This window comes from Cucurbita moschata, unplaced genomic scaffold, assembly GCF_002738365.1.
Source record: "Cucurbita moschata cultivar Rifu unplaced genomic scaffold, Cmos_1.0 Cmo_Scf00009, whole genome shotgun sequence".
In the NCBI taxonomy this organism is placed as follows: Eukaryota; Viridiplantae; Streptophyta; class Magnoliopsida; order Cucurbitales; family Cucurbitaceae; genus Cucurbita; species Cucurbita moschata.
The window spans coordinates 4,860,563-4,873,570 of record NW_019268525.1 but is presented as its reverse complement, the minus strand read 5'-3'; the positions used below and the strand labels follow the sequence as shown (position 1 = coordinate 4,873,570).

Below are 13,008 nucleotides of genomic sequence, written 5' to 3'. Positions count from 1 at the left end.
TCCCCTAACTACGTTCCCTTTGTCCCGCTCTTCTCTCTCTGTCTGGCATTCATCTTCTCTCTCTCCCTCTGCGGATTAGGGTTCTCTGGTTCCTTCTGCGATTCTTCCTAACCCCCCTTTCTGCATGCTAGATCAAGATTCCCCCCGCTGTAAGCTTCCGATTGATCTGCTTTTCGTTTGATTACGTTAGCATTTCCTTTGCCTTCTTAAATCACTTGATATCGCGTTCGTTTTTGTACTCACTTTGTTTCTGCGCATCTGTTTTTCATTCTTCATCTTAATTTTTCTCTATATTTTTTTTTTTAATTTTGATTTTCCTTTGAATTCGTGTTTGGCGCATTCCTGGTTTGGTTTACTTCGATTTCTTTTTATTTGGTTTTCTTTTTGGTGCAACATGATTTTGTTAGGGTTGTATTGGCTTTGCGTTTCTTTATCTGTTCTGGTGCATTTGTTGTATGATTATTGTTGGGGAGGGATTTGTAGTGACTGCATTTTTCAATTGTGGCTTATTAAGGGTTTAGCAGATTAAGCTCGCATAAGTGAGGATTTCTTAATGTTCCGTTTACGTTTTGTTTTCCGGAGGATTTGGTTTTCAATGTTGAGTTAAACCCTGCTTTTGTGTCTTGTTTTGAATTTCGAACTAGGAGGTGTCGTTGATATACTACTATGACCGACAATGCTGGTTACAATACGGAGGGTGTTTTGCTCGGAATGAAAATTTGTTTCAGATTTTTCATAAGTTGCGATTATTTAGTTTGGTTTGAACGTTTAGTTGTAATTTTTCTTCATTTTTATAGAATTATTTTTACTAATGCAAACTTCATTTCTTAAAAAGATAATCGATTACTGGGTGCCCCCATAAGTTTTACAAACTTTACATTGTAGATTGTAAATCCACCCTTAACTGGAGTTATGTAAGAATACTATTTTAAGTGTAGCACGGAATTGAAGGCTAAAAATCTTATTCTACCTAAACAAGTGCTACCAAAACAAGGTAGCAGAACTTTTACAGGATTGAGGATCCCAATCTCTGGCTATATCAATATGGAAGTCATCAGAAAATTGAATATTTGTGCTTGAAATTTGATTTATCATTATTATTGTTTTGTTAGAAACAGAATCCTATCCAAGATGATCAACCAAACTCATAATTACAAAGGGGCATAGAACCTAAAAATTTCCCAAAACTTCTCCAAGATCTTTTGACTTCCCTAAAAGTTCTATGTATCTCCTGCAAATCCCCTACAAACAACACATACACGACAAAGAAACAAGACTGCTTCAATTATTATTCAATGCTTTCTATCTAAATTTGTTAGTTTCTTTACCATTCGTACCATCTGTTTACTTGAGAAGCTGGCAATGTTCTTTCATTTTGGCTTATACACTAATGAATGGTATAACTTAATTCCTCTGTTACTTCAAAAAGAATTCACGCCAATCATTTCTCCTTCTCAAGTATACTTAAAAGTTGATAATATTTTTTCCCGTTTGGAATGATTGAAGCAGCTAGAATCTGTAGTTTATCTTTGATTTGTTTGGCAAATACTGATACCTCTTCCTCTATCATATCAGTGATATCAATGATACGAGTTATCCTTTTTGATAGCTACAATCCAATTGTTCTTTGTTTCTTGGATTCAATCCTTTTATGCTGGTGCTTCTCAGTTCTTACTTTTTCCCACTCCGGTGCAGATGTTTGAGATGGATTGTTGTGCCTAGAGCAACTTGAATACGTTGGTTGTGAACATGGTTATTGTTCTTCATGACTGCTGTTTCAAATGTTGTTGCTCTAGCATATCCTACAGAAGTTAGTGCTTAATTTGAGTTCTATGGAAATCTTCCAGTCTGGTTCGCCCTGTATATGTTCTCCTTAGAAGTGGGAGGAAAGCTAATAACGATAAGAGGTCCTTAGTATCCATGCTGGCAGAGAGTATGCGTGGAATCTGTGCATCGAGTAATGCTCCTGACGAGATTTGCTGCCGATGCATTCGGTGTGGTGACGATTTGTTTAGTGGCCCTATTGGTTCTTCTCGGTTTATTGTGCATCATTTACTCTTGCTACTTCCGATCTCGCATTCATAGTGAAGGTTGCATTCAACTCAGTTACTTCAGTGGTCCTTGGATAATTCGAATTACATTCATCTTGTTTGTGATCTGGTGGGGTCTTGGTGAAATTAGTCGGCTAAGTTTCTTGCGGGAGGAGGGACGATTGTTGCACGACTTGAAATGGCAGGAAACTGTCTGCAAATGTTACATTATTTCGAACCTCGGGTTCGCAGAACCTTGCATATTCCTCACTCTCTTGTTTTTGCTTCGAGGGCCCCTTCAGAATATGGAGTCGGGAATTCTCAGCCGCAAATGGAACATGAAAACAGCTGGGTATATTTTTCTCTACTGCTTCCCTGTGTTTGTTCTTCAGATAGTTGTTATACTTATTGGACCCCGGCTAAACAACAATAGCAAATACGGTCAAAAACTGCCGAAATATTTTACTAGTGCAGCCACCATTGTTACTTCATCTAGTTCGAAAGGTGCTCGGGACATTGCTCTCTGTACTTACCCTTTACTGAGTACTATCCTCCTTGGCTCTTTTGCCACCATCCTAACCACCTACTTGTTTTGGCTTGGGAGACAGATTTTGAAATTGGTCATCAATAAGAACTTGCAGAGGAGAGTTTACACATTGATATTCTCAGTTTCAGGATTCCTCCCATTAAGGGTTATATTACTCGGTTTTTCTGTTTTTCGGAAACCAGAGCGGTTTTTATTCGAAGCTCTCACTTTCTCAGCCTTTCTTGTACTTTTATGTTGTGCTGGGCTGTGTATATGCGTGCTTGTGTACCTTCCAGCGGCGGATTCTTTGGCCTTGGGCAACTTACAGGATTTGGAGGCGAGGAGAAGGTTGAGCGATGATCACAATGATGGTATCTCTCTCATTTCAAACCAGCTCCATCTTGATGATAGGGAGGCTAACCAGCCCCAACTTGATGATACTTCCTCCCAAATGAGCCCACCCAGAAACTCCGATGCCTCCTCGACCAAGCGGGGGTCCATCTCTTTTAGAACATTTCAAAAGGATGGATCTTCTGCTGGTATGGGGTCAGCAACTTTTGTGGAGCTTAGCCTTTTTTCTCCCAGCCGAGAGGCATCCCCGTTAGGATCACCTCCGCTGCTCGGTTGGCCCATGCGCTCTGCCGGAGTAGCTATTGATGGTGGTGGTTGAAAGCTTGTGATGAGAAACCGAGTATTTGTCAATTTTGCAATGAAAGAAAAAAAAAAAAAAACTGATTGTATAAAGAAACCAAAGGGTTTAGCTTCTTCAATAAGGATTTTTTTAATTTTTGGCTTGTTTTTTTTTTCTTTTTCTGTGAAATTTTAGATATGGATGAATTCGCTTTGTGGAGATCTCAAACAATTTTCCTCCTGATTCACTCTTCTAAAAGACCAAAAGAAAAAAGGAGAAAAAAAATAACCTTCAAAATTTATGTATTCATTTGCAGCATTTGCCTCTAATCCCCATCCAACTTCAGTATTTTTTAGTGTGTGTTTTAATTTAAAAAAACTGTTCAAAATGTCTTTAACAGTAAAGTTGTAGCCATAAAAATGGTTGTGATGCTAAATATTGAGTGAATTATGATTATTATCATTTATGAACATGATTAATGTTACAAAATTTGCCTAATCATTATTTTATAATATTCATAATTTATAATTTTTTTTAATTATTATAACAAAATTTTAATATGTTTGTAACGTCAATATACATTCTTTAATGTAAATGTGCATTTTAAAATTTTAAATTTAATGTATGGATATATTGAAAATATAAAAACATTTTTGGTTAATATCTTTCATCAAATAATCTATTTTGAAGGAATTTTTATGAGTGTTTAAAACTACATTTTTTAAAAATAAAATTCAAATGTTTTCTGAAGGTTTTTTTATTTATTTATAGAAATTAATTCTTTTTAGTTATTTAACAGCAATTCAGTTGATAATTAGTACCTGACCATTTAATTTGATATTTATTTGACTTATGTTTTAACCTAAACATTGACTATAATTATATTGCTTATTATTACTTAATTTAAATATTGGTGGATTATAATTTTGCAACTTAGATTTTTTTTTTAAGAAATAACCATATTTGTGATTATTTTTATTTAATTACCTTTAAAATATTTTGTTTTATTTATAGTTATCTGTCCAAATTTATAATAGAAAGGTGTTTATTTTAGGTTAAAAAAATTATAATCTTTTTTTAATCGAACAACTCCGACAATAAACATCGGTTTGTTTATCGATTTGTTAACTTGTTTTTGATAATAACTTGAGTCTTATTTAATAATAAGTTGGTTTTAAAACTTAAAATGGATTAAAAAAACAACTCAATTTGAAAATAGAGCGGTTGAGTTGTGCATTCTATTCAGATCGGGTGACCAACCGAATTAATCTAAAATTTTAAGATAGTCGTAATAATTTTTCCAATCGAGTCTAATAGGTGATAATTTAAAATTCAAAACAATTAATATTTTGCAAATTTCATAGTTTTTGAAAAAAATTAAATTAAAATAAAATAATACTATTTTAAAATGGCTAAATTCAAAATAATATTTTATATTATTTTGAATATAAATAAGTTTTAAAATGAATATGGTATCTTTGTTTGTCTAGGTACCTAATGCAAAATTAAATATTTTTTTAAATATTTTATTTAATAAATTCAAAATAAAAAATACCATTTTTTTTTTTTTGTCGAGTTAAAAATTTGCCGTCAAAACCCTCTAAAGGAGAAGTCATATTTTAAGGCTTTTAATCATTGCTTTGCAAAATGGGTTAGAGTAATCATCATTTCATAAAGGGTCCTTCCTGATCCTCAGTCCTCGCTGTGAAACTGTTCAGTGATTTCAAGCTTCGATTTACGAAAATGGTAAAGAAGAAATGCACAAGGAAAGAAGAAATCGGAGAGGATTTTTGCTTCATTTGTAAAGATGGAGGACTCCTCAGATTTTGCGACTTCAAGTGAGTTCCATTACCATTGAGAATGCCCATTCGTTGTTTTATTCATGCAAGGATTTTCTTAGGAGAAATGATTATGCTAGGAGAAGCACTGAGATGTTCATGTTTAGATAGGAAGTTCATGCATGTAAAATCGGACGAATAGCGAAATGAAGTGGAAAATGGAAATGAACAAAAGTTCTGCTGGTCTGTTTGTTTGTTTGTTTGTTCTTTTTCTCCTTTTTCCTCTCACAATCGTGTTACAATTGGGTTCTTAATAGTTTAATTTATTTTTCCTTGACTCACCAGTATTCACTTGTTTTCACATTGTAATTTTCAGGGAAAGTTTCTCCTAAAATTATTTTGAGAAAAGTACACACTTCGAAGCTTTTAGTATGACGATCAGGGTTATTTAGTTAGTATGATAGTAAAAATTTATAGAATTCTCTACCGAGTTCAGCATATTAATCCACATTATGTCCGGAGACGTTTCATTGATTCAAGGAAAGTTGTTTCTATCACTCTCTCTCTCTCTCTCTAAAAAAAAAAAAAAAAAACGTTTGATGAATGAACTTGTATGATTTGAAAACATTTTTTCTTCGTATATCGGTAAGGATTTTGTATGCATGTACTGTAGATGTGATGCATTTGGACTCTGTTGTTAAAATTTAAAATTACTATAAGATTCTGTGAAGATGCGATGGATTTGATTGCTTCTTCAGTCTATTTTTGTAGTAATCAAAAGGGATTTGGGACACTCTTGTGTATCTATCCTTCTTTGTCCAGATAAATATTTCTTCGATCATGGATTTTCTTTCTGTATGATCAAGGAGGGCTGTAATTGTTTAATTGTGTATATAATGATTTCAGAGATTGCCTTAAAGCGTATCACCCTGAATGTGTTGGAAGGGAAGATTCTTCTGTGGAGTCTGAAGATCGTTGGACCTGTGGTAAGATGCTGAAAGCAATTATGATTTTAAGAGTGATCTATGTGTCATGTATGGATTTTAGTCTGCTTTAATTAAACAGTCGCTAGTTGCTTATTTAATGATATCTTCTTAATACGGGTTACAACTTTTGATAAGTACGAGAATACAAAGTTTATCATCTGCTATTGTCTTATGAGTTCCAAGCCTCCCCCATTTTTGGTTTCACGACTGCCGGGAGAAAGAGCTTGGTATGATGTAGTCCCTGGACATGTTTATTATGGGGTCTGTCATTGACTACTTCAAATTTATGAAATTAACATATCTATAACATATGGATGCAAGTGAAGCATGAGTCATATCGTGCTATCTGCTGTGACTATTTCTCTGACTCTTGTACTATGCCATCTTTCTTGTTTTGGAAAAGATTTATTAACGATTATGTGTTATTCCACAAACCTACTTGATGCCTTCCCCGTATATGGTATCTCATGTCTTCAACATAGTACATACACTCGGAGGCCTCAATAAGACCAGTTTATATAACTGGGAAGTGTAAGCTCACTTTTTGTATGTTGCTTTTTTGATATCTAGTAGTTTTTTTTTTGTCTGCCTGTGTCATTTATATTTTTTCAGTTTCCTCAAATCATGATATATATTATGTATCAGACTGGCATTCATGCTTCCTCTGCCATAAAACCTCAAAGTTCCGTTGTGTTTGCTGCCCACAAGCTGTATGCGGACGCTGCATTTTTAATGCTGAGTTTGTGCGTGTTCGAGGCTGGAGAGGATTCTGCAATCACTGTTTGCAGCTCACATTACTTATAGAAGACGGTAAAGATGTTGACATTGATGGGGTATTCTCACTTGTCCTTTTTATGATTGTTCGATCCTACTCCTTTGCACAAGTGGAATATCCATGAACAAACCCCTCTCCTTTTTGGTTTTGTCCTTCCGTTTTCTTCATTCATTCCAACAAACAAGTCAAATTATTTCATGAGGAACCATACTGTTAAGCGCATGCATTCGGCCAAATAATCTTACCTAATCTGGTAAGGAAAAAAATATTTCAAGACAATTTATCAAAAATTTCAACCAATTAAATTATTCTTAAATTTATTGATGGAAATATGTAAATTCGGCTCTTTGTTGAGTTATTTGGTTTGGTGAATCAAAGATTATTGCTTCCTTTTGATTTCGTCTTACCTCTATGCTTGCTAATTTGCAGACAAAGGTTGACTTCAATGATCGTGAGACTTATGAATTTCTATTCAAGGAATACTGGGAACTGATGAAGAAAAAACAGGGTTTGACAGCAGAACTTGTTCATATGGCAAGTAACTTATTGAAGAAGGGAAGGAATTTTAGAAATGAAATTGAGGAATCAGAAGAAGACACTGATGAATATGAAATTTCATCAGACTATGAAGAGTTGGTAGATACAGAAGAAGGGCACAAACTAGTAAGAAAATGCAAAAGAAGCAAGGAGAAGCTATGCACTACGAGAAAAAAAATGAAGTCAAGTGACCAAAAGTTCATTGGATGGGGGTCAAAACCAGTTATAGAATTTCTTTCAACAATTGGTAAGGATACAAGAAAAAAGTTGTCACAGCATGATGTGACTTCTATAATTACAACCTATTGTAAAGAAAACAAGCTTTTCCATCCGCTGAAAAAGAAGAAGATTATTTGTGATGCTAAGCTACAAGCTGTTTTTGGAAGGAAATCAATGAATGTGAATACTGTACACAAGCACCTAACTGCTCATTTTGCTGAAAACATGGAGCAATCATCTGATGATGAGAGCACAAGTAGTATTGAAGAGAAGGATGATAATTCTTCTATGGCTTGTAAAAAGCCTAGGAAGTTGATCTCAGATAGAAAACCTGCCGAACTGGAACTGTCAGATGTGTCACATACTTGTTCTGCTGCTATCATTTCAGCAAACATCAAACTGGTCTATCTGAAAAGAAGTTTAGTAGAGAGGCTTCTCGAGAATCCTGAATGTTTTGAAGGAAAAATGATTGGAAGTTTTATAAGAGTTAAATCCGATCCCAACGACTATTCACAGAAAAATTCTTACCAGTTGCTACAAGTTACAGGTAATTAACTATCTATGTTGCTTAGATTAGTGATTGCATTTTAGAAATATGTAAGCTCAATATTTGAAACATTTAAATTTTTTGTCCAAGTTATCTGCAGGAGAAGCTACTTCTATGGTATGCTGCCTTTTTTCATGGTGTTTTCTTTTATTGTTTTTTTTAGCAAGAAACTAAGCTTTTCATTGAAATAATGAATAATGAAAAGTGGCTAATACCCAAAAATAAAAACTCTACACGGGAGTGAGAATAAAAATAGTACAAAAAAAAAAAAATTAAAAAAAAAAAATAAAGAAAACAACAAAACAAAAAGCTACATGGAGAAAATAAAAGCCTTTCAATTCAAGCATAGGTCCTGTATAACATAATCAGCATAGCATTTAGAAAGGTAGCACCATAATGAAGCTTTAAGACGAGCTGATTCAAAATGGTCAAAAGAGGAGAGACGCTTGTTTTGAAAGATCCTCTGATTTCTTTCAAACCAAAGCTCCAAAAGAATGACTTTCACTAAATTGCACCGAAGAGTCTAGGATTTGGCTGACAAAAGAGAACCAAGAAGCAACTGCAACACAATGTAGGCTGAAAACTGAATACAAACTAGCCCAAACCTACCGAGAATATCAGCAATTAAAGACCCTTGTGTTGAAGAGAGTCCTCTGCTGCACAGCAAAAGCATACAAATAGATGGAGAAATGCAATCAAAAGAAGTGTCCGTTGGAGAACCTCTGGACAGTTTAAAGATCCGGTAAGCATAATCCAAATTAAAATATTAATCCCCTTGGGTCTTTTGCAATTCCATAAAGCAGAAAATAAATCCCTGTTCAAAGGAAACGTCAAGGCAAGATGTCGAGTTAACAAATTAAGTGAAAACAAGCCCAAAGATTGAAGTGATCGCTTCCTTGAGTCACTTAAAAGCCCAACCTTAACTATAGAGACATTAGCCAACAGAAACTGGAGATCAGCAATGTACAAAGCTAATGATTTATTTTGTTCATTTAAAATTTTCTCTCATATTTCTCTATTCAATGTATTCAAAATTATTGACTTGCGTTTTTAATCTCTAATATGTAAGCCAGGGAGTTTTGATATCCAAGTAGGTTGGACCGTAGTAGTTTTGTCTCATTCACCTCTCTTTCAAAGGTCATTTCATCTTTCTTTTCTGAACCACAGCATGCACACGAGTCCTTGCATAATTTAGTGAGTTAAGACACAATATAGATTTAGAAATTTTTTAATATATGAAAGAGATTGTTTAAAGAGAGAACAATTAAACATAGAACACTATCAAACAAATGAGGATTTTGTTTAAAGAGATAGGCATCCCTCGCCCTAGACCTCTTTAAAAAAATCACGAGCTTGAAGCCCCATGTGTCACAATCCTACTATCTTGGAGAGTGTGGTTCCATGATTCCAGTCTCAACCATGGTCGGTTGTAAGGCTTTTCTTGCCTTGCCACTCTTTTCAAGATTTTCAAATCTGTGAGACTAAAAGGCAAGGTTTGTTCTTTTTTAAATTGAGCCTGTTGATCTTGCATGGTTGCAGGCATCTTGAACATTTACCTAACTAACCACATGCACGAACATTCCCTTTGCTTTTTAGTAGCTTAGCCTTGAGCTCGTGTTCACAACTCACATGCAACTTGAATGACCATGCAAATGGCTTATATAGATTGGCGAGGACTTGAGCTTGAGAGGAACAGGGAGGGAATGAGATGAAAGAGAATCTGACAGACAGAGGTGTAGAAAGGGAAAAATGTAAGAGAGAGAGAGAGCGAGGTGGAGGTGGTGGTAAAAAGTGATGGAAAAAGAGGTAGAGTATATGGTTATAAACAGAAGCAACAGCCATCTGTTGGAAACATTAGTGCTTAGTTTATTGTTTGAATTTTTTAATCTAATTTCTTCTATGGTGAAATGAGTTTGGTTAAATCATAGAATAGATTGTCCTTTCGTGCATCAGTTACTGTTCATGTTATTTGCTCTGCATACTAAAGTTGGCTCATCGTGGAACTTATCATTGAATTTTCAGACAATGACCAGTGAACAAAATTTGATAAATCAAGCTGTGGTGTCGGATTTATTTATTTGTTCAGTTTGAAGGCACTAAGTGTAGCATTTTAAGACGAAGGTCCAGCTTTATTTATGTTATTCTTTTTTTTCCCTACTGGAAAAGAACTTAATCTTTACTTTTGGCGAGAGTAACAAAATGTTCTTTTCAAAATTATTCCTAAGCACCTTATCTACCTTTAGAACTGTGTTCTGCCGTACCTTTCTCTTGCTGAAACTGATTTATCTTTTGTAATTACATATTAAAGTGCTGCAGGTGATTTGTAAATTACTGTGCTTTGTTCTAAACCTTTTTCTGCACATCACAGGCATAGTGATAGATTCAAGCAATACTGGGAAGCAGGAAATTCTCCTGCAAGTTACCTATAGACTAGACTATATACCAATCTACAATTTATCAGACGATGACTTCTGTGAGGTAGAAAATACATCTTTATATTAATTTCTTTCGTCTGTTAATAAAATTCATATCCCACCGTCGGGAGAAAATTTTCAGTTCCCACTATGTTTTAATTATAAGATAATTGTGACATATAGAGTTTTTCAAGGATCTTTGAAATTTTAGCAATGTCTCTAGTATCTTGTTTCGGGACAGGGAACTCTTGAAGTTGAGTTGCTCCTTGTGATGAAGATCTGGATTTATAATCCTTAAATAAGAAGGGAAAGACCTTCTCCTAATTTTAGCAAACCTCATGGTTTTTATAGTTTTTCTAGATAAATTGCAAGTTTTCTTTAATTTTGTGCCACAGCTGGTGATAAATTATAAATCAGAATCTAAAACAATCGAATGCTGATTAGCATGCCTAGGTAAAGTTATGATCTGTTGAGTTGGGTGCATCACGGAATTGAACAGTTATACTGGAGTTGCATGGGAAGGATTTTCTCTGCCGGTAGAAACTTCCTTCTTTTTAACGTTTTGATCTCAAAAGAAGCCTCCGATGTTCTCTTAGGGATCCACCCTACTCATTGAAATATAGATATTCTGGGGAAATTTTGACCAAATGTCTAGTTTTGCAGGAAGAATGTGAGGATTTGCGCCAGAGAATGAAAAATGGCCTGCTGAAGAATCCCACTGTGGTAAGTCTGTAGAATTTTGAGGCATCCTTGAACTTGTAGAGAATTATTTAACTGAAAAACTTTTGTGGGGATTTCTGTTCTTGAGAGAGTATATTCTCGGTTGAGCAAGTCACTGTTTTCATGGACTATTATAGTAGTAGCTTCGAGAATGTTCTTGCCAGGTGACTGACAGTGGCTTTCTGTAAATTTATGAAACCGATTGATCTAGAAAATGCCTGACACTTAGTTTTACCTAATTCTATTTGTTCGTCTTTTTTACAATGGTGAGCATAACAATGGTATATTGATCAAAGCCCGTAAGTAGTTGTGAATATGCATGTCTCTCTTAATTTCATGCATGTCTTATAATCTATCCTATAATGCCAAAGACTTATCTTTTTTGAAGAGTTTCTTTCCTTGGTATTGCTACGGTCAGAGGCATAATTCCAAATGTACAGTTTTACTCATCCTTAAATATAATTCTCTTTTTTTCCTCAGATGGAGCTTTTCGAGAAGGCAAAAAGTCTGCACGAGGATATCACGAAACATGTAGGGTAATCTGCGATTAAATTTAAAGCAAATAATTGTTTTCAACTCTAAATACATTCAACTGGTTTATATTTCTTTCACTGACAGTGGATTACAGAGGAGCTGGCTAGATTGCAAACGTGTATTGATCATGCAAATGAGAAGGGATGGAGAAGAGAATATCCTATCTGATTCGCTTTATATGATATATGTCGTTTTGGGGTGGCTAAAATTAAGACAATGACTTATTTTGGAAGACATAAAATTTAAATAGACTTTCTAATTGGTGCCATTTCATTTTATTATGGTTCCACCTTTACAATAAGGGTAACGATCAACAATAATTTAGTTTAAGCTTTTCTCGTTGGACTTGTGTACTCATTGTATACAAAGTCGTCATATAATATATGAATACTTACAAGTAGACAGAAGAAAGATAGATAGCGTACAATTGGGATGAGGGGATAATTGTGGAATCACTTAGGATATTTGATACTAACAATAATATCCTTGTGTATTGAGTATACCTTTTCTTCGACTTCTACGGTTCCAGACATTCTTCTATATACTTTTAGGCTATAAAGTTGTGTTTCTTAGTTAAAATGATAACAATAACAACAATAATAATACTGTAATATGGAAATATACAGACATGGTTTTGCCTATCCATGTACTTCATTTTTCAGTTTGGGTCCATTTTATTCTGTTGGGGAGTTTCATGTGGATCTGACCAAGCCGGCATTTTTTCTTTCTAAACAAGGATAAAATAAGTTTCCATAACCAGTGCTTTGTGTGTACATTGTTCGAGTACATGGAAAAAAGACTTCTACTTCAAAAGTCATCAGAACAAGCACGGTTGATCCATGAACTGCCAGAAGTGATAGCAGATATTCTTGAACCTACATTTGATGATTTACTAAAGCAGAATGAACAAGAAAATCATATGTTGGTTGATGGGAGAGACGACAGAAAAGTTGCCACAGGTTAGTGATCTTTCTCATAGTTATGATTTTTTTTTTGGTCAGGCTTGCTCTTTGCTTATTATTTTTTGAATAATGGATGCTCAGATGTTCACTTTTAACTTTGAAGAAGTGCTCCCTTTTGGATGTCTGTTCTATCCTAGTTGCTGCATTGAATTTTAGAGCCATTGATCCGTTGAATTTAGTTGGCCCTGTATCTTGTTCCATTGGATTTATGAACCAGACCAGAGCATATTGTTTTCTGCCTCCCAAGTTGGACGTGCTGTTTCTATCCTAAGTGCTGCCTATGTTGGTGATTTCTTTGTTTATTGTTTCATTTGTATGTTTTTTTTTCAACCCCCCCCCCCCCCCCCCC

At 34.7% G+C, this 13,008-nt stretch overlaps 2 protein-coding genes across 2 annotated transcripts in view; both read left to right on the top strand.

Moving 5' to 3' along the window:
* The first annotated feature begins 3 nt into the window (after positions 1-3).
* LOC111447635 lies at positions 4-3,345 on the top strand. Its single transcript, XM_023086898.1, has 2 exons — positions 4-149; positions 1,696-3,345. Exon 2 carries the CDS (start codon positions 1,961-1,963, stop codon positions 3,224-3,226), a length of 1,266 nt encoding a protein of 421 aa, XP_022942666.1. The 5' UTR covers positions 4-149; positions 1,696-1,960; the 3' UTR covers positions 3,227-3,345.
* A 1,465-nt stretch (positions 3,346-4,810) lies between these two features.
* LOC111447554 (uncharacterized protein At5g08430-like) overlaps positions 4,811-13,008 on the top strand; it is a 9,947-nt gene continuing 1,749 nt past the window's right edge. The window contains exons 1-9 of the mRNA XM_023086788.1: positions 4,811-5,025; positions 5,872-5,951; positions 6,597-6,784; positions 7,156-8,029; positions 10,398-10,507; positions 11,107-11,166; positions 11,644-11,694; positions 11,782-11,852; positions 12,472-12,656. Coding sequence (XP_022942556.1) covers positions 4,931-5,025; positions 5,872-5,951; positions 6,597-6,784; positions 7,156-8,029; positions 10,398-10,507; positions 11,107-11,166; positions 11,644-11,694; positions 11,782-11,852; positions 12,472-12,656 — 1,714 coding nt within the window. The 5' untranslated portion in view covers positions 4,811-4,930. The remainder of the gene's footprint in view (positions 5,026-5,871; positions 5,952-6,596; positions 6,785-7,155; positions 8,030-10,397; positions 10,508-11,106; positions 11,167-11,643; positions 11,695-11,781; positions 11,853-12,471; positions 12,657-13,008) is intronic.

Excerpts from the sequence above, each read along its gene's own strand:
- LOC111447635 (XM_023086898.1), top strand. The coding sequence starts at position 1,961 with ATGCTCCTGACGAGATTTGCTGCCGATGCATTCGGTGTGGTGACGATT.